The sequence below is a fragment of the Arachis hypogaea genome, chromosome 6 (assembly GCF_003086295.3).
Source record: "Arachis hypogaea cultivar Tifrunner chromosome 6, arahy.Tifrunner.gnm2.J5K5, whole genome shotgun sequence".
Lineage (NCBI taxonomy): Eukaryota > Viridiplantae > Streptophyta > Magnoliopsida > Fabales > Fabaceae > Arachis > Arachis hypogaea.
Window position 1 is genome coordinate 2,977,989 of NC_092041.1, and position 12,017 is coordinate 2,990,005.

The 12,017-nt window shown below is 34.9% G+C and overlaps 2 protein-coding genes and 1 non-coding gene across 5 annotated transcripts; 2 read left to right on the forward strand and 1 right to left on the reverse strand.

Moving 5' to 3' along the window:
- The first annotated feature begins 1,760 nt into the window (after positions 1 to 1,760).
- LOC112695355 (uncharacterized) lies at positions 1,761 to 4,034 on the forward strand. Its single transcript, XM_025747670.3, has 4 exons — positions 1,761 to 2,603; positions 2,687 to 2,881; positions 3,228 to 3,482; positions 3,572 to 4,034. Exons 1-4 carry the CDS (start codon positions 2,580 to 2,582, stop codon positions 3,626 to 3,628), a joined length of 531 nt encoding a protein of 176 aa, XP_025603455.1. The 5' UTR covers positions 1,761 to 2,579; the 3' UTR covers positions 3,629 to 4,034.
- A 3,263-nt stretch (positions 4,035 to 7,297) lies between these two features.
- Positions 7,298 to 10,050, reverse strand: LOC112695356 (U-box domain-containing protein 9). 3 transcript variants are annotated; one of them, XM_072196534.1, is made up of 3 exons: positions 9,978 to 10,050; positions 9,157 to 9,762; positions 7,353 to 8,632 (listed from the first exon to the last, which is right to left on the reverse strand). In XM_072196534.1, exons 2-3 carry the CDS (start codon positions 9,442 to 9,444, stop codon positions 7,556 to 7,558), a joined length of 1,365 nt encoding a protein of 454 aa, XP_072052635.1. In that variant the 5' UTR covers positions 9,445 to 9,762; positions 9,978 to 10,050; the 3' UTR covers positions 7,353 to 7,555. The 3 variants fall into 3 exon arrangements, with proteins under 3 accessions (XP_072052636.1, XP_072052635.1, XP_025603456.1); XM_025747671.3 differs by lacking the exon at positions 9,978 to 10,050 and having other exon boundaries at positions 9,157 to 9,510; positions 9,606 to 9,829; XM_072196535.1 differs by lacking the exon at positions 9,978 to 10,050 and having other exon boundaries at positions 7,298 to 9,059; positions 9,157 to 9,914.
- Positions 10,051 to 10,712: 662 nt separating this feature from the next.
- TRNAA-UGC (transfer RNA alanine (anticodon UGC)) lies at positions 10,713 to 10,785 on the forward strand. Its single transcript has one exon. It is a non-coding gene; the product is annotated as a tRNA-Ala (tRNA).
- Positions 10,786 to 12,017: the final 1,232 nt, after the last annotated feature.

Below are 12,017 nucleotides of genomic sequence, written 5' to 3' on the forward strand. Positions count from 1 at the left end.
AATGTGATTTTCTACCATTGAATAGTTTCTCTTTCATATTTATTATTGATCCCACCTATAAAATCAGTGGTGAGAGATCACACTTTATTCTCTAAAGTAAAATTCAAACTTTAGAGGATCTAAATCCTTTTATTTGATTGATAGTTGTTCATGTTGTTTAAGATAGTCATTGTCTACTTAACATTCTCAATAAAATAAATGGATTCGAAATTACATAAATATCTTAGATACAATTCAAAATTCAATTTTTATAATTATAAGTTTATCTAAAATTAAAATAGTTAAAATTATAGTAATATATTATTTGTATTAACAAAAAATTAATTCAAATTATATATTTATGTATGAATATATATATATATATATTATGTAATATATTTTTAATATATATTTTATATTTTATATTAATAATTCATTTAGTTGTTAATTTTTTTATACTGATTGTTGTCCTAAGTGTCTAAGTTTTACTTACAAACCATTTAAAAAGACAGACAATTCACAAAAAATAAGTGTGTGATATGCATGTTTAGAGTATTCAAATGAATGAGTGGAGATATGTAACTAAGCTAGTCAAGACTCAAGTACCAGTAGCATATAGTTGTGGCTGTGTGATCTAAAATCTAATATGTAGATTTGGTAGCATAGATAGTGTTGACTCGCTGTTCCTTCTCCTTTGACTACGGTTTTTATCTCTGGATCTGTCCCACTCGCATGGCATCCGTTTTCCCCGCTGAGACGCTGACTACCGCTATCTATATTTGACTATTTTTCATCTTTTTAAATAGAAAAAAAAAATGCATCCACGTACAGGTGGCATGATACTTCCTTAGTAGAAGCTAGAAAGTGCCTTTCTGGGAACAAAAGTAAAGTATTAAGCCATCCTGGCTTCCAAATCTGGCTGTTTATCAAAGCCATGAGATCCCGCATGTGCTAACTAAATGAGCTACGTTACTATTTTTCTTTTTAAAAAGATCATAGAATCTTAATTTAATTGGGGATCATTCAAGACAAAAGAAAGGTTTTGAATATTGTATTTTCCTTTTATGGTTAGTTTGAATAGTATTTTATTTTACATATATTTTGCACGTTGAAAATTAGAAATTTATAAACATTTATAAGTGACAAATTGATACAATATATTGAAAAATAGTTCTCGTGAATATTAAAATTTAATGGTTATAAAATTGGTATAAATACCAATTAGCATATCATAATATATAGATATGAACTTATTAAAGATGTAATTATTAAAAATATAATTATTCATCTTTTTGCATATCAATTTAAATTCTCAGAATGAATAATTTATGACATGATCTAATACTTTTAGATCTAAAAAGTTTAAAATTCAATCTTTACTAAATACTAGAAGTTAAAAAAAATATAAGACAAATAAAAAAATTATACAATAATTTTGTAACAGAACTTACCCTATAAAATAAATAAAGTTTTCACTTAAAAAGTTTCTTATGATTATTTAATAAATTACATTTATAATGTTTTTAATACATCACTAAATATAAATATGAAAAGAAAAAATATAAATAGATAATAAAAATATTAAATAATATGAATAATGAATATATCAAATATTTAATTTATTAGATATGTAAATAATTATTTTAATATTAAAATTTAAATAAATAATTAAAAAATATAATATATTTTTATTTTATTAAACTAATTTTAAAACATATTATTCACGTTATTTATAAAAATTATTATCTATATAAAGAAGTCCATATAAAAAATATAGATATAATATAACCTTGGTGATATCCGGACAAAGTTTTATTTGTTGATAGAAAAAGTTGGAGAACGTTTTTAGCTAATTGAAGGCAAAGAAAAAGACGGAGAGAGAAAAAAGGGCAGGGGGTATAAGAGGAAGAGAAGTGGGTCAAGAGGGACAGAATTGCAGCGGCCATTGGCATTCCACTTTGAAGCTTTATCAGATATTCATTCATTCATAGCACGTAGCTCATAGGCTCTGCTCTGTAGTTCTCAGTGGTCGCTTACACAAACACAGTAACAGTAATACCACCCACCCACACCTACTTGTCAGCAACAGTACTCACTCACTCACTCCTTCCTTTACTAAATTCCCCAAATCTAACCTACATACATACAACACAACCACCATCCTCTTCTCTTTTGTCATGTCCTTTTCCTCTTTATCCCATCTCCATTTTACTCCCCCTTCAATTTACACTTCTTCCAGGCCAGGCCCCCTTTTTGTGCCTCTTCTTCTTCCTCCTCCATACTTATTGCTATCACCGCAATAACTGGAAACATTATTATAAATTAATGAAAAGCCTTTCCCCCTGATACTTAGTCACCGTCAGCCTCGTCCTTTGGGTTTGCCTTTACTTTTTTGGTCGAATTTCTGAGCAACGAATTTATATCCCCTGTCTCAGTGTTTTTATCGGGAGAAACAAACAAAGCCCAGGCCACAGGCCCCAGGCCCTAGGCCCCGCTCCTCTCTTCACGTTTCTCCTTCGTTTTAAAAACTAACACATTCTAATCCACTCTTGTACTTCACTTCATCTTCTTCAATCTGCTTCTCTGCTCTGTGTGCCTGCATGTTTCACTCTCCAGCTATGGATGTGAGCTGAGATTTCTTTCATTTCAAGTTTCTCTGTAACCATGTATGTTGTGAATGATTGATGTGCTGTTGCGTGGTGTGCAGGAATGGAAGAGAAGTGCGCAGATACCGGCGTTTGGGAACTGGGAATTCGCGAACGAGTTGCCAATAACTCAGTACTTCGAGTGTGCAAGGCAAGCTGGCTTGGTTCGTTACAGTTCCTCTTCCGGAGAGAGTGATCCCTGCGTTCGCGACCTTTACTCTCTTGATTTTCACAAACCTCCTTCTACTCTCAAAAAGGTCTCTCTCTTTTCCAGTATTATCAATTTTTGTTTCTATTTTATTGCTCTAAAAAGCTCTTTGAAATTAGCTATGGAAATTAAATTAAATCGAGTTAAAAGGGCCTTGCTGTCATTCCTTGTCTTTACTCCTTGCACACGAACCCTCAAGATTTTGAGCAGTGGGTGGCACATAAATGTGTGTTGTGGTGACCCATGCCTCGTGAGGGAGGATCTGGTAGTTGATACAGTACGCTGGTTCTGTTTTTGAGTCATTTATTTCTGTCTCACCAACCACATTAAAACCCTTTTAATTTACCATGGTTTTGGAGTTTGCAAATAAACAAGGAATAGTGATTCTTGTGCAGGGGAATAGGAACAACAGGAACAGAGAAAGAGAAAGGAGGTGCTCTCATGGGAACGTTAACGTTAAGGGAAATGGAAATGGAAATGGAAACATGAGAAAGCTTAAGCAAGGGAAAGTATGGGACGTCACGGAACAGCAACGGAGCAAGCAACACGACGTCGTTCCGCTTCCGCAATCAGCGGCCCCTCCTCGACCAAAACCCGTTGACGAAGATCTTTATAAGATCCCTCCCCAGCTCCTTCGTTCTACCAAAAGGGTATCTTTTTTTTTTAATTATTATTTTCACTTTCTTTTTGTCCATAGCACTACTCTATTATCCTAATAATATTTTGTTGACTTTTGCAGAAGAAAGTGCTGGGCTTCATTTCCAAGTGTTTGGTACCCGCTGCATGTGTTTCATGACCATCTTTCTTTCTTCTAAGTGAAGCTGCTTGCTTATGCGGTGATTATAGTTTTTGATGCACCTCAGATGCTGAATGAATGCCCTTTTTTCTTTTTGTTTATTATAGTGGTAGTATATAAATTATAATGATCAATGTAGTAATAGTACTACTATTTGATATTTGGTCGTCTTCATTCATTTCAGTCGGTGTTTGCAATTATATTCTACTATTAATATTATTTTGAATTTAGAATTAGTAAATGCTTATTTTGTTGGTATTAGGTGGCAGAGTTGATGTTACAACTTACAATGTCGGAATTCACGGATGCTTATCTTCTTTCTCGTTAATGTTGGACTTTGTAAAAAGTCTCTTGTTTTTTACTTTTTCTTTTATCTAATAATGCCAAAACAACGTTGATATACAAATCCAATGGCTATGAGTAATTAAGCTATAGTAGGCCTTGCATTTGCAATTATAATTTGATTTGGTATCTACCTTTCTTCTGCCATAGAAAGTTCCTAGCTATAATTTCTAATTAGGGGAACTTTATGTCTAAAACACCCTGGCTAATGGATCTTTGTAATTATGTAGTTTGAAATATACTATTCTTTAAAAAAATTATATAATTTAACAAATATGGACACACACTGCAGTTAAAAGATAAAAATAAAAATCGTCACACACTGAAAAGGACAGAAAATCACTATTCACTAGTCAATTCCAAGAAAAACTTTTTACGTGGTCGCCAATCGCTAGATGGGGCTGTAAAACTGTTTGGCCTCGAATCACATTAGAACCGAGGTGGCTAATCAGGTAACAAATATCGAAGCCTATGTTATATGCACAGGAAACTCTGATAGGGATTATTTACTGTGATAATCGATGTGATTATTCATGTTTTGGAAATTAATAATAAAATAGTTGTACTGCCAACTGATATATGGACTTGAATTAGCTAAATTAGCAAGAGAATATATGTTCCATGAAAGATATAGAGTACCAAAATGCTTTCTACTTTTCTATTAATTCCATGAAAAAGATAGTACATAATTCCCTTTTCCTTTTGTATTTTTCTTTTGGTCAGACACTTGTATTTTTGCTACATATCCGCTGTTTGTAGCCTGTTTTTGGGTCGCAATCAGTGATAAATTCTTTCTTTCTAGTAGATGTTTTTTAGTGTCAAATGTATTATTGTATTCAGAGATTAGTGAGAAAAATGCAACTTAAGACGGAAGATTAAATATATGGGGAGTTGCATCAAAATAAATAGTAAGTGAGAAGAAAACTTCATGTACACTTTTTTTTTTTGTCATGACTTTCTTGTAGAATTGGTGAGAAAATTAAACTACACTGAACTGGGCCTCTACTCTGGCCTTTGTCCAAGAAGAAGGGCTTTAGCCTTTTGTTTCTTAAGTCCTAACTCCTTAGGTAGCCCTTAGCCATTACCATTGCGTCTCTTTAATCTTTTCTCGCCTCTCAATTCAATTCATCCATTCCCATATTGTAAGTTGGAACCCATTCAGAAAGGTCATTATGCTGTACCTTTTTCACCATTTCAAGCAAAGTAGCAAACAGAACTGAAGCTATAGTATATACACATCCATATAATATTATAATTAAGTAATTAACTTCTTGCTATGTGTTCAATTTACATGGAAGCTCTGCACAATTAAAATTAAATTTCATTTAAAAGAAAAAAGAGAATATATTTTCTAGGCAGAGCATCCGCTTAATTGTTGGGAATTGATGAGTAAGATGAAGGTGGTGTGCAATGTCAATCCTTTATGAAACAATAGAAATAAAAATAAGATACTTTTATTATTATTATTATTATTGTTAATTAAGAGACTAATGAGTATCATTTGGATTTAGGTAGAACAGGGAAGAAAGGTATAAAACCATATAATAAAACAAATGGCGGACCCTTTGTTTTTTGTTTTTGAATGTTAAATGGGGATTGGTTAATGGTTATTAAACCATCCTCCTCTGTTTGCTTGTCAAACTCAAAAGGATGCGCCCTCCACTCTCTAAGGACCACCTAACCGAAACAAACAACTTTTAAAATAAAAGGGGCCCCAAAAATGGTACTTTATGGTTTTTATATTTATGTGCTAATCATAGTTCAAGTGTTAATTTAAACATCACATTTTGTTAGCTTAGATGACAAGGAAGTTCATCTTAAAACATCATTACAATATAGTATACAATTCTCTCTGTAAAAAAAAAATTGGGACATGTGAATAAGACGATAGAAAGAAAGAAAGAATTGAAAACACACAGGCATTTCAAGTGATGAGATAGACACCCCCATTCGTCCATTTCATTGTCCTTGTGCACTATGAATGGTAACATTATCCCAAAGGCTGTGTAGCCAAAAAGTTGAAAGGGCCATATATTCCATTCCATTAATAATGGAATTGATTCCTTTAATTTTCATTTTCTGCTACCAAAAATAGCGAAATTATTGTGTGTGTGTGTAGGCACAACAATAATGGTGGCCGTTGTAGTTTAGTAAGTTGGGAATGAGCCATGTGGAGCCCGTGAATGAGTCTGAAGAAAGGACACGAAGCATGGCTTGGAATAATGGCTTTTTGGGAAGCAGTAGGTGGGGTTTTTAATGGTGGCCATGACAAGGACCTTGTAAATTTCTGTTTTTATCTCTCGTTTCTCAATTTTATTTCTGCACATCCATTTTGGTCCATCCACCTCCACCGTTTCAAAGCCTTAAACTCAACACGTTGAATTGTGTGACCGAGTGATCTCACTCGCACTCACCGCTCGTTTGCAACAATTATTGTATATTATAATATAGTGACGACAATGGGAATGCTGTGTGTGTTGAATCATTATTCATTGTCATCTATTTATTGTGGCAATGAATTGAATTGGGTATGGTATTATAACTCTAGGTACAATGAATCTTGTTCTAGAAAGGAAAGGAATCATTACATAAAGTACCACTGAGCACAAATGGTCCTTATTTTCAATCAATCAATATTTTATAAAGACCAAACAATTCCAATGCCTGTTTCAGAGGACGTTTTTGAGATAGATGGGTGGAACAAGTAACTCCCTACTCTACATAGGAAATGAACACAACACAGATACGATGGAAGAACGAGTCAGCACTTCATCTAGATAGTTAGGTATTACTGTCAGCAACTTTGAATATTCGGGACTGTCGGTGGTGCCAAGAATTCCATCACTGAATTTAATAACTATTTTAACGAAAAAAAACTATATTATAGTAGCTAAAACACAAGTCAAATTACTGATTATTGCAATATGTTAATTTAACGTGTGTGAGTGTGTGACCTTCATACATAGCATATTAACCCCTATTGCCGATGGGTGAGAGTTGGGTAAATAGGAGAAACGAATAATAATAATAATAATAGGGTGGTGGCACTGCCGACACTCTTCAAAGGTTGGCAGGGGAACAAAAAATAAAGAGAGAACCTACAACATCCATGGCCTCGCACTTTGATTAGAGATATCTTCTCTCTGCTTTATGATGGTGACTTACCAACGAGCAATACCAAATACAATGGCACCAATAACAAACAAACAAAACAACCAAGCAAACTGTGAGCATTCTAAATTGGCTGAGTACATGACAAAATAGTTACAAAGTTTTGGATATCACGGGAAGTGAGGCAATGAGGAGAAATTGAAGAATAATGCAACATTTTTGCAAACAAGATAACCTTTTCTTGAAAACAAACAAAGAATAGAACAGAATAGAAAGAAAGCAAAAAGCCAGAACACTTTGCTCATACATTCATATGCTTGACTGCATGTGAAGGTGAAAAAAAAAAAGTACTGTATGCAGGTAATGTACACAAACAAGTGAAATTTCCTTTCCCATTTTTTACAGCTACCTGATGAGGCCGTTTGTACAGAAGAAGAACACAAATTATTTACAACGAGGTAGTCCAATACCAACTTAAGCAGTGTGTGTTAAGCAGGGTGATCGATTGAGCCTCTCAAGAATTCCATTAGCCTTCCTTTTTGCCCTTGAAGTCCCGTGTCGTGCAAGTTTAGACAGGGTACCGTTGGCTTTTTCTTCTTCTCTAACTTCCTTCAACTTTGTTCTATCACCGTAACAGATTGTATATAAAATTGCAACACAATTCTCCTTGGTTCGCTCTGACGTGCCCTCCCTTATGATAGCCAGCAAGAAAGCTACAGCTCCAAGATCCCCCATTTCTTCAATGGCCTTGGGATGGCTGGAAAGGAGTGCCAATATAGCGAGCAACTCATCAACTAGAATGTGGTCCATGATCTTCTTCAGAATGACCCGGACTGCACCTTCTCTCACGGTCCTCCCTTTATTCTCGTGCACAAGACATAGGTTGAATATAGCTGAGGCAGCATCTTTCACGGCTAATGGCTGTCCCTCCTCTAAAAGGTCAAGCAAATGTTTGATGGCTCCAGACTTTCCAATGATGTGCTTGTTGGAGTCAAGAGCCGATAATGTGAAAATGGCTGCTGCGGCATTGCTCCTTGTTTGAATTGTTCCGGATTTCAAGGCATCAATGAGAAGAGCAATGACAGTTGGATCCTCTCCAAATACTTTCTTATTATCGTCTTGAATCGAGAGATTTAGAATAGTTGTAATCAAGTCCTCATGGAGATCGGGGTGAACATGAGCCGTATTAGGCGATAATGGACTGAGCAACTGTGGAATCACATCAACCGACTCCCCAAAGAGGGTTCTAAAGGAAGGCATTCTCTTTGTTAGGAGGCGAAGCTCTCTTGCAGCTTCTTTCTGATCAGAGACAGACAATGACAGCTTATGAAGTAATGAATCCAAGTGGTCTCTATCCGCATTACTTACTACTTGGTTGATGTCCTGAACCGGCTTTGGCATCTCAATTGCATGCTCTTTACACCACTGCGCAATCATGTCCCGGACCAAGTAATTTGGAGTAAGATTAGTGTGAGAAAGGACTTGTTGGGTTTGAGGGCATGTTCTATGCCCTTCATCCAACCACCTCTGAATGTATGCCCGATCATAAGTCTGCATTTGGCAACAACACATCAATGAATGAAAACACCACCCCAGATTTCTACTCTCTTGTTATATCTATTGGAGAGCTCAGCCTCAGAGCCATTATTCTCCCAATGCACACAATAACCTAGCCTCAATCTATGAACAAATCCAAACAAGAACTAAACATGCAGCCAGTGCACCCCAAAAAAATATGAAATTGATCTCACTAATGGATCAAAAATCAAGGAATGAGTTGAAAAGGGATGATTTTGATTCCAAGGCACAATCCATAATTCTGCATTACGTCAATAATGGGAACCACTCTGTTCTATTTACCATTAGCAGATAAAAATAAATAATTTTACCAACAAATAAAATAAAAAGTACAGAACAATAATGAACAGAACAATTGGGTTGTCGGAGAGGCAAGGAACATGCGGAAGCGGTTAGATGCCTAAAAAGGAAGAACATAAAAAATAAAAATAAAATAAAACAGCGTGAAGAGAAAAAAAAAGTAAATAAAATTGAAGGGGAAAGGAGGAAAGAGTGACCTGTCCGGTGGCCAAGATAACAGGATCCGTCATCAACTCGGTGGAAATGGGGCATCGAAATTCAGGAGGAACGGGGAAGCTGAAATCATAGAAGGATGAGGGCGATGCTCTCTTCAAATCCCTAAGAGTCGATAGAGTGGCGATGGCGTCTTCAGCGTGGCGCGTGGTGTAGTCGTCGTCCTCCAAGATGGCCTTCACCAGCCCCCTCAGCTTCTCCTTCAATTCCGCCGCTTTTCCACCACCTCCATCCGCCGCAGATGCAGACAAACCTCTCTCTCTCCTCGCCATTACACCTCAAAATTCACCACCTCACACAATTCATCTCCTCCTCCTTTTCTTTAGAATTTGTGTTTGCTTTGCACAGAAAACAGAAGCGTAAGCCGTAAGCGTGTGGGTGGTGGAGGGACAGAAATGTAATTGAGCAATTAAGCGTAGTTAGAGGCACCGACCTCTTTCTTACACTGAGTTCACGGGAGAATTCACAGCACACTGTTTCCACGCTTTTCTTTTTTCTCTCTTTATATTCTTATTCTCTTCTCATCCCTTCTCTTCTCTTATTCTCCTCCAACCAACACCTAGCCAGTAGCCACGCCCCCCTTTCACCATCTAAACACAAACACAATTAGAAACGACGCCATCAATGGATTTTGTTTTCAAACTCCACAATCACAACACTACAAAAATTAGTAATTACTACAACTATTTTATTAATACCTTCTATTCTCTGTGATATTTATTAATTAATCATATTTAAATCTTTGTTCTATATTTAATTCATTCGTTTATATATATATTCTAATAAAGAAAAATAGTTTTATCACCTAAAGATAAAGAATATCCCTACTAAAAGTAGGAGATAGGAAATTAATGGACATGTGAAAGAAGAAGACACCACGTCAATTGCAACTTATTGTTAGTAAAGAGTAAAGACTAAAGAGAATAATTTTGTACTATTGTAACTACCCTTTTCGGTTGTAGTTTGAAGAATTATTAGGCCTAAAGCATAAACACTTTGATATCTAAATAACATTAACTATTAGGGTTAAAAAATTACTTTATTCCACTAATTAAACTACGGATCATATACTTCAGCCTACAATTTTTGAAGCATTTGTGCTGGCCTCAAAAATTTTTTCCAACAACTTGAATCATACATTTTATATATTGCTGGCCTCAAAAACCTCATATTATATTGTTCAAATTAATTGGACTGAAATCATATTGTAAAAGAAAGTGAGGATAAATGTTAGGAAGAATTTCTTTGGAAAACAAAAAATATTAGGAAGAATCTTAAGTGTACCTAAAAATACTAATATTTCGTAGTGATCTTAATTATAAAATATATATTAATTAAAATAAACTATTAAAAAGAGTGAGATACATTTGAAAATTTTCCTAAATGTTATATATTGCTGTTTCTCTTTGTAAAGTTTAATATACTTAGTATTTTTTTCAAATATATTCATTCTCATTTTATGAGATGCCGATACGACTCTAAATTAACTCATAAACAATATTTTAGTATAATATATAAAATAGTAAGACTACCTTGTTGTGGGGATGTAGCTCAAATGGTAGAGCGCTCGCTTTGCATGCGAGAGGCACGGGGTTCGATCCCCCGCATCTCCAAATTCAATTTTTTTATTTTGTGACCGGTTCTGGTTTTATCCTTTCATTAAAGGCCCAATTAATTCGATTCTGTTTTTTATTTGGGCCTCTAAACAGCCATCTTCATTCTTAACTCTTAAGCCACTTAGTCTGTGTGAGATTCTCAAAGACTCATTGACAGATGTTATTATCCATGTAAAAAAAAAGGGATGTTATCCGGACAAAATCAGTATACCAAAAAAAAAAAAAAAAGATGCCAACCCAAAAAATCCTTATATTATATATAAACTTTAATAGTTTTCTATATAATAAATGTTTTTAAATTTGAAATTTTTCATTATTTTAATAATGTTCTTTTATTTTTATCACATTTTTAGAATATTTATTTTCAAAATGCTTTGAAAAAAAAAAAGAAAAACTGAAAATAGAATATAAAGGCATAGAATGGAAACTAAAATTGAAAATTTCAAATTTACAATCATACATGAAATTACAATTGACTAGAGATTTGAAAAAATAATAAAAAGGGATACTTATATAACATACATGCTTATTATATAGATCTAGAGAAGCTTACAGTATATGCTTAACTATATATATATATGAATGACAATTAAACAAGTCTTAAACCCGCAAACAAAAAATTGAGCAATAATTACACAAACAATTGAACAAATAGACATATAAACTCAGAAGATTAATAATTTTTAAAAAATTTCAAGCAACTGAACAAACCCTAAACCCCTAAATATTGAAAAAATTCAAAAAAACTAAACAGAGAAAGGAATTTAGCACAGAAGGTGGCGACAAATGAGAGGTGGCGACGATAGAAGGAAAAAATGACGAGGTGGCGATGATGAAGCTCCGGGAGGCAGCATTGATGACCGAATAAGGTGCTGCTGGAGGCGACGATGACACTACTAGATGTGTTGACAATTTTGATGGACGCAATGACGATGAGGGAAGTCCAATTGGAGGAGGCCGCGACGATGATGAACGAACGTGGAGCTGGAGGCGCTGCTGCTGTTGAACGGGTGTGGTGCAGGACACGGCAACGTTGAGGCGGGGACAATGACTGTGTGACAGTAACTAGTGATGAGAGTGGGTAAGGGTGGTGGTGAACGGCGAAACAGCAGCGAATGGTGGCAATGCGAGCTGACGGCGAGAGAGAAAGTGAGAAGGGAGAGAAGTGAGGTTGATGATGTTGAAGAAATGGAAGGGAAGGGTTCACAAATTCTAATTTAGGGTCAATT